At 47.1% G+C, this 11691-nt stretch overlaps 1 protein-coding gene across 2 annotated transcripts in view; it reads left to right on the top strand.

The window, feature by feature from the left end:
• The first annotated feature begins 4199 nt into the window (after positions 1 to 4199).
• psmd3 (proteasome 26S subunit, non-ATPase 3) overlaps positions 4200 to 11691 on the top strand; it is a 45203-nt gene continuing 37711 nt past the window's right edge. Inside the window, exons 1-6 of one of the 2 annotated variants that reach the window (XM_056287914.1) lie at positions 4200 to 4268; positions 4361 to 4525; positions 5692 to 5882; positions 9068 to 9208; positions 9634 to 9770; positions 10308 to 10498. In XM_056287914.1, the coding sequence (XP_056143889.1) occupies positions 4366 to 4525; positions 5692 to 5882; positions 9068 to 9208; positions 9634 to 9770; positions 10308 to 10498 (820 nt within the window). In that variant the 5' untranslated portion in view covers positions 4200 to 4268; positions 4361 to 4365. Of the gene's footprint in view, positions 4526 to 5691; positions 5883 to 9067; positions 9209 to 9633; positions 9771 to 10307; positions 10499 to 11691 lie in introns of both variants that reach the window. The other variant, XM_056287913.1, reaches the window with a different exon arrangement.

Raw genomic sequence — 11691 nt, 5'->3', positions numbered from 1 at the left:
GGAATCGACGCCTGATTGACGCCGTCACCTTCGCTTCACACGCGTGTGCACTCAGCGATACAGGCTCCGCCAGGCTGTCCAGCATGCTGTCCAATGAGGACGTGTTTCTCCATCTTCTCTCCGAGTTCTCTGACCTCACTCAGCCCACATTCTCGTCATCTACGACCAAACATGGGGTTGAGCACCACATCGTCACCACTGGCCCGCCGGTGGATGCCCGAGCTCGGCGCCTCGACCCGACCAAGCTCTCTGTCGCCAAGGCGGAGTTTGAGAACATGGAGCGCCTCGGCATCATCCGTCGCTCCAGCAGCCCGTGGGCTTCACCCCTCCACATAGTGCCTAAGCCTGGCGGTGGGTGGCGTCCATGTGGTGACTACCATCGGCTCAATGACGCAACAACACCGGACCGCTACCCGGTCCCTCACATCCAAGATTTCTCCGCCCACCTGGCTGGGAAAGTGATCTTTTCCAAGGTGGACCTCGTCCGTGGATACCACCAGGTGCCCGTCCATCCCGCTGATGTCCCCAAAACGGCTGTGACAACTCCGTTCGGACTGTTCGAGTTCCTGCGCATGCCGTTTGGGCTTAAGAACGCCGCGCAGTCCTTCCAACGCCTCATGGACTCAGTGTTGCGGGACCTGCCTTTCCTCTTTGTGTACATGGATGACATCCTGGTCGCTAGCACCTCCGTGTCCGAGCACTTGTCCCACCTCAGAGCCCTTTTCGAGAGACTCAGTCTGCACGGGTTGATAGTTAACCCGGCCAAATGCCAGTTTGGTCTGAGCACCATCGACTTCCTGGGCCACCGGGTCACCAAGGACGGGGCGGCCCCCCTTCCATCTAAGGTGGAGGCCGTTGCAGACTTTCCACGCCCACACATGGCCCAGTCCCTCCGGGAGTTCATTGGCATGGCGTCCTTCTACCACCGGTTTATCCCCCGGGCTGCCGATCTCCTCCGCCCCCTATATGAGGCTCTGAAGGGCACAGACCCCAAACACGCTGTGGACTGGTCTGCAGAGAGGGACACGGCTTTTAAGGATGTGAAGGCTGCCCTGGCTGACGCGGCGATGCTGGCATACCCTGTGTCTGGAGCGCCCATTGCCATCACGACGGATGCTTCGGACTACGCTGTCGGCGCGGTTTACGAGCAGTGGGTGAGCGGCGCGTGGCAGCCGCTTGCCTTCTTCAGCCGGCAGTTGAACCTGAGAGAGCGCAAATACAGCACCTTTGATCGTGAGCTGCTTGGCCTTTTCCTCGCTGTTAGGCACTTTCGTTTCCTACTGGAGGGCCGTCAGTTCACGGCTTTCGTCGATCACAAACCGCTGGTGTTCGCGATGGCCAAGGTGGCAGAGCCGTGGTCAGCCCGCCAGCAGCGACAGTTGGCCTACATCTCAGAGTTTACCACCAACGTGAGGCATGTCGCTGGAAGTCCAACCCGGTCGCTGACTGTCTCTCCCGGGCCATCGCTGGTGCCGCCCATTTGGGACTCGACTACAGCCACATGGCGGCTGACCAGGCCGCTGACCCAGGAGTGCAGGCATGCAGGACCGCCGTCACAGGGTTGCAGTTGGAGGATGTGGTTTTCGATGACGCCGGCGCCACGCTCCTGTGCGACGTCTCTACGGGTCAGCCCCGACCAGTCGTTCCGACTGCTTGGAGGCGACGGGTCTTCAACGCAGTCCATGGGCTGTCTCACCCTGGCAGAAAGCCTTCACAGAGGTTGGTGGCGGCAAAGTTTGTCTGGCATGGACTCAAAAAGGATGTGAGGGACTGGGCTGACACCTGTGTGGAGTGCCAACGCTCCAAAGTGCTCCGGCACGTCAAAGCGCCCCTGATACCTTTCACGGTACCTGAGAGGAGGTTCGACCACGTGAATGTGGACCTGGTAGGCCCCCTACCCCCCTCCCGTGGTTTCACATACCTGCTCACCATGGTCAACAGGACCACGCGATGGCCAGAGGCCGTCCCGCTTTCGTCCACGACAGCGCCTGAGGTTGCCCGAGCGTTCATCGGAACCTGGGTCGCCCGCTTTGGCACCCCATCTGACCTCTCCTCGGACAGAGGGCTGCAATTCACGTCAGCGCTCTGGGAGGAGATCGCCGCGGGTTTAGGGGTGAGGCTCTATCGCACCACAGCATATCACCCTCAGGCGAATGGATTGGTCGAGAGGTTCCATCGCTCGATGAAGGCCGCATTGCGGGCTACCCTCAAGGACGACCGCTGGGTCGACAAACTGCCTTGGGTCATGCTTGGGCTCAGGACGGCTCCCAAGGAGGACCTCCAGTCCTCATCCGCCGAACTGGTCTACGGACAGCCACTTCGGGTCCCGGGGGATTTCCTTCCCACCGCCACAGCTCCCTGGTCCGCCAGATGCCAACGGACTGCGCTGCAGGAGGAAGCCAGCGCTTTTGCACCGGTCCCCACTTCTCAGCATGGCGGCTCTCAGTCCTATGTCCCCACGGAGCTGCGGTCGGCGGAGTATGTTTTCATCCGTCACGACGCGCACCGCGGTCCCCTGCAGCCACCCTACGACGGCCCATCTCGGGTACGGGACACTGGAGATAAGCACTTTGTGGTGGAGGTTGGCAGCAGGCTGGAGCGGGTTTCTGTGGACCGCCTCAAGCCTGCTCACCTGGACTTAGACCGCCCTGTTGGTCTTGCCCTGCCCCCACGGCGGGGGCGCCCCCGGCTCTGTCCCCCTCCCCCGGCGAGCCGCCCCCTGCTTCCCCAGCCCCTCCCTTTCCCCCGATCCGGCTGTGAGGACTCTGCTGCTTTGCCTGCGGTTACCCAGCCCCCAGCTCCTGTTCAGCGGAGCCGTTGGGGCAGAGAGATCCGCCCCCCTCGCCACACTGACTTCGTATTAAGGCGAATTCTGGAGGGACGTGTGTAGCGGTTATGGGGCTACATTATTCCCCTTATTGAGCTAGTAGGAACGTTAGTTTACAGCTGCTTTTTCCTCGATTCGGGTTTACAGTGACACACTTCCGCTGCGCTGGTCGTTTGGTTGTTGTTGTAATGGTGGAAGGAATAAATAGTGCACGTTGTGTAGCCGAAAGAGAAAGTTGTCACGACTCCTGCTTGAGCTCCTCTACACCACCAACAAAACAATCTCAAGATTTGTGGATATCGATATCAGTTGTGTATTCTGTAAAAATGAAGAAGAAACTATTAAACATCTATTTTATGAATGTCAGTACACGCAGGATTCTGGGGGGGAAATGATGATTGTGTTGTTGCTCAAACCAGTTATTCAATTAAGCTGGAAGCCAATGATGTAGTACTATATTATGAAAACAAAAAACCAGAAAGTTCAGCAGACTGTCAACTTATTAATTCTACTGGAGAAATACTATATCCATAAAGCAAAATTCTCGGGGTCTCGCCCATCATTTGAGTCTTTCAGGAATGAATTCAGAAAGCATTTTGAGTCTATCCAACTTACAGAAATGTGCTCAAACGGTTAGTATGCTAAAATCATTTTTTGAAGAAACTTGAATTTTATTCCTACCTCTGTTTGATTATTTTTATTGTTTATTTTTTATGTTACATTTACCCCATGTCTTGATAATTTATTGATTGTAATGTCATACTGAGAATGGAGTCATACTCTTATGTGATCCTTTCGTTGTAATGATGTCTTAATATGCTCTGTTTTTGTCTTGTTGAATTCTTATTGTTGTAATATTTCGTCAATAAAGAGACAGTGGGGGAAAAGTCTGTTCATCTGCCTTCTTTTTTTTATTCAAACGATAAATTTGCAACAATAAGGCAAACGTTACAATTGTAAACTTTTCATCCTCTAGAAAGCAATGAGCAGACGCCACAAGAGATTTAAAACATGTACACAAACCATACAAAAGGCATAAAATAAGCAGAATAAAACATAACCATAAATAAATCAATGAAGCAGAATAAAATGTAAAATAACAATAAAATAACTAAATCGTAAATAAGGATTGACTAAACAATTGTTCGTTTTTAAGATATTACGTTGGTCAGATCATTTTCTAGTACTCATAGAGATCTTTGGCACATCTTGATTTCATTAATTTCAGGGACCTAATATAGAGTTGTGTTTCATTATGGTTGCACATGAAGATGGGTGGCGACTAATGGATCTGCATTCCATTAATCGTGACTGCCCCTCCTCAATCAGCCAGTAGTGGCTGTACAGGACATCCCACAATGCTTTGCGCGCCGCAATAGTTGCCAGTCATTCTGCTTCCTCAGACGACGGAGTTAGGACTTGGAGAACGTAATTCTCCAAAGTAATCATATAAGAAGTCGGTGTCGTGTATATTTCTTTAATACAGCCTAATAAGTTTTTTTTTTAAATTTACAGTGATTTTTAACGTTTCAGTTATAATGAAGGAGACCACGGCTAAGCGACGTGAGAAACCCAAAGAGTCCAAGGTAGAGCAGCAGAAAGATGCGGGCCCCGAGCCGCAGGACGTTGAGATGCCGGACGAGGATGCTGCTAATTCAGCGAAGCCGCCCAAGGAGGTCGACGCTCTCACCCTCGAAGGTAACGTGTACCTTCTGTCGTGAAACGTCCCGAACATTTTTTGAAATTTTTTTAAATCCTGGTTTGTTTACAGACGTGACTAATCTTAGTCAGCTGTTAGCCTAGCTTGACAGATAGCACTGCTAGCGTTTAATAGTCAATGGCTAGTTAGTTAGCTTAGTTTTCTTGTTTACAAAGCTGGAATGTCATGCTAGCTGGGATTATGATGACCAGCCCGCAAGTTGTAAAGGCTTTAAGTGTTTGAACATCATTTGTTCACCAAAGTTATATCAGTTTGTATTGGTATCCACATAACATTTTGAGTTACCACCAGTTGGAACCCTAACAGAAATGATGAACTCTTGTACTCAGTCTTTATTCACTTGTCACAAACTTTTGGCAAGATCTGTGCCACCCCAAAGATGAGACATGTTATGTTGCTATTGTTGATAGTGCATACTTCAGCGTTTTTTCATCCCTCTCTTGCTCCGTCCTCCCACTTTAACTTAGGATGTTGCCACATGTGGCTGATTGTGGTTAATGTTTTTTATTTTTTATTTTTATGATTTTGTGCATAAGGACCAGTGGGACTAAGTATTTTGTATGATTGTTAGTGTTAAGGTTTTAAAACACTATTCCCCTCCTTTTCTTTTTGTTGGCATCTCTTATTTTTGTATCCTTCTCTGTGTTTACTTCGGGTCCTTCTGATATCTGATCAAGTAAAATTCAATTTGGATGCTACATTTCTCATCAAAATCATCACAATGTGTTTTAAAAAGCAGAGATGGGGAAAAAAGTAGAAATAAAAAGGGGCATGGGCATAATTGCATAAAAGTTTAAATTGAGCCTCCTAAAACAGTGTAGTATTACCAAAAAGCACCCCGTCAAAAGCTGTTGCAAGAAGAAATCAGCAAGAATTGTCAGTGCATTTCTCATGTCATCGCACTGGCTGTTAAGTTTGTAGGGGGCATAGAAACTGAGATAGCTTTACCTCCTTAAGTGTGAATATGAGATGCATCCAGGAAGATGCTGCCTGATTATCTTAGGGTTCATTCTGACTGATATTTGAAGAGCATTTCTTTTATGTAATGTAAGGGAAGACTGATAGCTTTTGTAAATGAGTAGTTCAATTTTAAAGTCGACCTCACCTTTGCATTCTCTCCCCCCCTCATGCCTCTGCTCATCAGATATCAAGGAGCATGTGAAACAGATAGAGAAGGCAGTGTCTGGGAAAGAGCCACGTTTTGTGCTACGCGCTCTGCGGGCGCTGCCCTCCACCAGCCGCCGACTAAACTCCAATGTGCTGCACAAGGCTGTCAGTGGCTTTTATACCAACAACACTACTGCCAAGGACTATCTGTTGGGCTTCCTGGAAGAGGTACTGTCTTAAAATTAAGGACAAACAACCGGCTCATGACAGGCGGATAAAAGCTTAAGAATTCTTTGCCTTGCCCATTTTTATTTGTTTGTTTTCCATTTCGTTTGTCTCAATGAAAAGTGGGATTGTAAACCAAAAATATTTAACAAATCCCTTACCAATCTTTTATTTATTTTCCAATTTTCTCCCCAATTGTATCTGGCCAATTACCCCGCTTTTTTTTTTTTAAGCCATCCCAGTCGCTGCTCCACCACTTCTCTGCCGACCCGGGGGGCGCCTCAACTGACCAGAGGAGGCAGTGGTGCAGCGACCAGGACAAATACCCACATCCGACTTCCCACCCGCATACACAGCCAATTGTGTCTGTAGGGATGCCCAACCAAGCCGATCCATTACCAGTCTGATAAATGTTGCAAAATTAGACTCTTTTACATTATGGACAGCTAATTGTGTTTGTAGGGACGCCTGACAAGCCGATCCCTTACCAGTCTGATAAATGTTGCAGAATTAGACTCTTTTACATTATGGTACACAGATTTGATATAGTGTTTCAAAATTTAACAATCTATGGGAACTACCTGTTGGGGATACTGGAAGAATTGGGAGCCAATGTTTGTTGACAAACTACTAACACAGGACATTAAATGAGTTACAGGCTAAAAAAGTTAAGATTTCCTTCGACTGTGTTAAAACTACACTTCAAATTCTGACTTTTTCCTCAAATCTGTCACAGATAAGTTTTTTTTAGAGTAGTGCAAACACAAAACGCACATGTTAAAGCATCTTGGCAGTTCTGATTTGGGCCCCCTTACATATCTAGTTCTAGATCAAGGCCTTATCAAACATCTCAGAAATACTCGTAAAAATCATACTGAAAGAGTAGGTCAGTTATGAGACGTTTTCCAGTTGTAATAACTTGTTTCTGTGGCACTAACACAAGAGTCATTCATTCATTGATTCATCATCAGCCGCTTCTCCGGGGTAGGGTCGCGGTGGCAGCAAGCTAGTAGGGCACTCCTGACGTCCCTGTCCTCAGCAACGCCCTCCAGCTCCTCCTGGGGGATCCGAACGCGTTCCCAGGCCAGATTGGACATGTAGTCCCTCCAGCGAGTTCTGAGTCTACCCCGGAGTCTCCTTCCAGTTGGCTGTGCCCGGAAAACCTCCAAAGGAAGGCGCCCAGGAGGCATCCTAATCAGACGCCCGAACCACCTCAACTGACTCCTTTTGACGCGAAGGAGCAGCGGCTCTATTCCGAGCTCCCTCCGGATGTCTGCGCTCCTCACCCTATCTCTAAGGCTGAGCCCAGACACCCTACTGAGGAAACTCATTTCAGCCGCTTGTATCCGCGATCTCACCCTTTCGGTCACTACCCAAAGCTCATGACCATAGGTGAGGATTGGAACGAAGATTGACTGGTAAATTGACAGCTTTGCCTTCAGGCTCAGCTCCCTCTTCACCACAACAGTCCAGTACAACGTCCGCATTACTGCTGATACTTCACTAATCCACCTGTCAATCTCCCGCTCCATCCTGCCCTCACTCATGAACAAGACCCCAAGAGACTTGAACTCCTTCACTTGAGGCAACAACTCATCCCCAATCCAGAGGGAGCAATCCACCATTTTCCAATAGAGAACCATGGCCTCAGACTTGGATGTGCCAACTCTCATCGCGGCCATTTCAAACTGAGCTGTAAACCATCCCAGTGCACACCGGAGGTTGTGTTCTGATAAAGCCAACAAAACCACATCATCTGTGAAGACCAGAGATGCAATTCTAAGGTTCCCAAAATGGACACGCTCCTCACCTTGGCTGTGCCTTGAAATCCTGCCAATGAATATCACAAACAGAATCGGAGACAAGGGACAACCTTGGCGGAGTCCGACACCCACCGAAAATATGTTTGACTTTGTGCCGAGAATGCGGACACAGCTGTCAGTTTGGTTGTACAAGGACCAGATGGCTTATAGCAACTGCCCTGGTACCCTATACCCCCGTAGTATCCCCCACAGAGTGCCCCAGGGTACACGGTCATAAGCCTTCTCCAAGTCCACGAAACACATGTAGACTGGCTGGTCAAACTCCCATGTCCCCCTCAGCACTTCCGCAAGGGTTAAGACTTGGTTCGTTGTTCCACGGCCAGGACAGAATCCGCATTGTTCCTCCTGGATCTGAGGTTCGACAGCTGGTCGGCGCCTTCTTTCCAGCACCCTCGAGTAGACTTTCCCAGGGAGACTGAGCAATGTGATGCCCCGATAATTGGAGCACACCCTCCGGTCCCCTTTTTTAAATATGGCAACCACCACCCCAGTCTGTCACTCCACAGGTACTGTCCCCAACCTCCACATGACGCTTAAGAGGCGTATCAACCAAGACAGCCCAACAATGTCCAGAGCCTTCAGCATCTCGGGGCAAATCTCATCCACACCCAGCGTCTTGCCACCGAGGAGCTTTTTAACTACCTCAGAGACCTCTGCCAGGGATGTGGGTGGGGCTTCCCCTGAGTCTTCAGACTCTACCTCCTCCACTGAGGATGTGTTAGCCGGGTTCAGGAGCTCCTCAACACAAGATCTAGATGTTAATTGAGAGATTGCATCCAGAATAAGGTCATTTCCAGAAAGTATTCAGTTCAGATCAAGTTGATATCTTTACGTAAACTCCACTTCCCTCCTACCAGGGAATGCACATGTACATCTTTATATCAACACCATCTGCTGTGAACTCCTAATGGGTTAGGACAACTCTGGTGTTCCCCTAAACACTGTTGGACCTAAGAGCTCTTTCCGAAGGAAGGAATGTTAATAACATGTTCTCACTTCTCACTTCTGTTTGTAAAAGTATGACCAGTGTTCCTTTATTCTGAGAATTTTGGGGCCATTGGAACTGATTTCCAAATCAAAGATGCTTGATCACTATGGGCCCAGATAAATAGTTGATATGTGGCCGTGGATCAAAACTTTCAAAACTGAGTGAAAACAACGAGACAAAAATATATTCAAGCAAAAATTGACCATCAGTGTCTGTAGTCTTAATTCAGCCTGTGCATGTGTGTTTGTTCGTCTGCTGCTGCAAACGTTTGATAATCAGGGATCATTACAGGAATCACACAGGGACCATTTAAGTGTGGTAAATCTAATTGATGGGTATTTCATTTCATTCCCTTTCCTTTTACCCCTGACTCTCAGCCCATGGAGACAACAGAGGGTGAGGTCCAGTTCCGGCCTCGGACAGGGAAGGCAGCCTCCACTCCTCTCCTGCCTGAGGTGGAGGCCTACCTTCAACTCCTTCTGGTGGTCTACCTTACTAACAACAAGAGATACACTGAGGTGGGTGTTTGTGGTTCTGTTAAGTGTCTGTTTGTCTGCCTTTGTGAGGGTTGACTGGACAACTTCAACTTATCCATCTTTCTGTCTTTGCCAGTTGGCTGATATAACTGTTTGTCATGTCTTTTTGCCTTCAAATTTTTCTCTTACTCTCTCTCATTCTTTGAGATATTTGTATTTGATAGTCTTAAAAAGCCAACTGTCAAATTTTTACTGTAGCCGGTAATGTTGTCTTTTCTGCCTGCCATTCAAATAATATATATAAATGTACCAACTATTATTCAAAGGCTGTGTTCTGTTTGTGGCATAATTGCAGCTGCTGCATTTGTGAGTGTGGCGGTTCACATTCAGAATTACATTGGCCAGGTTGGCTTTGAGTGGAAAATTGTCTGTGTTTGCATCACGTGGCATTAAGTTTCTGTCCATAGGCCCAAAAAGTGTCGGACGACCTGCTTCAGAAGATCGGCTCCCAAAACCGTAGAGCTCTGGATTTGGTGGCTGCTAAGTGTTACTACTACCATGCACGGGTGTACGAGTTTCTCAACCAGCTAGACACCATCCGCAGGTACCCAAACACACTTACTTCTATGTAGTAACTGTGCTCGACTTACCACAACCAACAGATATCACAATTTTGGACACTCACTGATAAATGTACAGCATGGCCTGTATTGATATTGTTATTGTAGCATTTTTCTATTTGCCAACTGCAACTTTGTTTTCATTGCACTATTACTATATGCCTGGTTGTTTAATGTTGCATTTTAACTTGCTACTCTGTATGTATGGTATGCTGTATAGATTAAGGACAGAAGTGGCTACCTTTTGTATGTTTTGCAGTTTATATTTTACCATTATATTAATCTTTTACCTTTTGTCTTTATAGTTTTACATTTTATTCTTTTTCATTTTTTTTTTTTTTAGATTTTATTGTTGAGCAACTGCAAGTAAACATCACATTGCACTGGCCACACCATGTGTAACTTTAAAGAACACATGAGGAAACACACACACACACACACACACACACTTATTCTAAAGCCAATGGAAAAACACAGGAAAGTGCTAACCAATCTTTGATCTTTTTACTCTCTCGGACAAGTTTCCTCCACACCCGCCTGCGCACGGCCACGCTGCGTCATGATGCAGATGGCCAGGCTGTCCTGTTGAACCTCTTGCTGAGGAACTACCTGCAGTTCAACCTGTATGACCAGGCAGAAAAGTTGGTCTCCAAGTCAGTGTTCCCTGAGCTGGCCAACAATAACGAGTGGGCCAGATACCTCTACTACACAGGTGAGGAGAGAGAATTGCCTTTTGATACCCTTGGCTCCATAATGATATCACCATAAGGAAAGAGATTGTTTAGGGAAAGAGATTGTTGAGATTGTGTCTCAGGAAATACTCTCAGTGACTGTTAAAAGGCTGCTATGGTTAATAGAAAAAAAAAAAAAAATTTCCTGCTGGCGAAATGGAGAGAGAGTCAAGTCAATTTTGTTTGTATACCTCATTATCACAAATTACAAATTTGCCTCTGGGCTTTATAGCAATACAACATCCTGTCCTTAGACCCTCGCTTCGGATAAGGAACAAGTGCTGAAAAAAGACTTTAACAGGGAGAAAAAAATAGGAAGAAACCTCAGAGAGAACAACAGAAGAGGGATCTCTCTCCCAAGGTTGACAGATGTGCAATTGATGTTGTGTGTACACAATTTACAGAATCCAATATTGAAAGAGGATAGAAATATAATGGAATTATAAAATATATGAAGGATATGATGAGGGGGATGCCAGGCAGTAACCAGATGCCAGATCCATAACAGCCCAGGACCTGAGCCACATGACCACCATCACTATGTAGACCTGACAGGAGGACAGACTACACATGCACACAAGAGACTCGCATCGTACCGTTCACATAAGTGGGAGAAGAGAGAGAGAGAGCGAGAGAGAGAAAAACAAACAAGAGTCATAGCTGAATGGGAGAAGAATATAACATTGAAACAGGATGACAAATTATATGGATTTATAAGATATATAAAAAGAAAATATGATGACGGGGATGCCAATCAGTGTCCCGGTGGTGACGTCGGTCACCATGGAGACCTTGGAGGAGGACAGATGGCACATGCACACAAGGGAGACTCATTACATTACAGTCATTTAGCTGACGCTTTTATCCAAAGCGACTTACAATAAGTGTGTTTAACATAGGAAATCAGGAGAACTACTAGTCATCAGAGGTCATAAGTGCATCTAAACAAGCATCTAAGAGCAAAACTAGTGCTAAAGTAAAAGTGCAAGAAAGAGATTTAAAAAAAAATTTTTTTTTATGAGTGAATACAATAAGTGCTAAGAACAAGTAACGGGGTAGTAGTTCTTAAAGAGGTGAGTTTTCAACCTGTGCCAAAAGATGGGCAGCGACTCCGCTGTCCTGACATCAGTGGGGAGTTCATTCCACCACTGTGGGGCCAGGACAGAAAAGAGCC

The sequence above is a fragment of the Lampris incognitus genome, chromosome 10 (assembly GCF_029633865.1).
Source record: "Lampris incognitus isolate fLamInc1 chromosome 10, fLamInc1.hap2, whole genome shotgun sequence".
NCBI lineage: Eukaryota > Metazoa > Chordata > Actinopteri > Lampriformes > Lampridae > Lampris > Lampris incognitus.
Note: the sequence above shows the minus strand (reverse complement) of the source record. Positions and strands in the feature narration are given on the sequence as shown.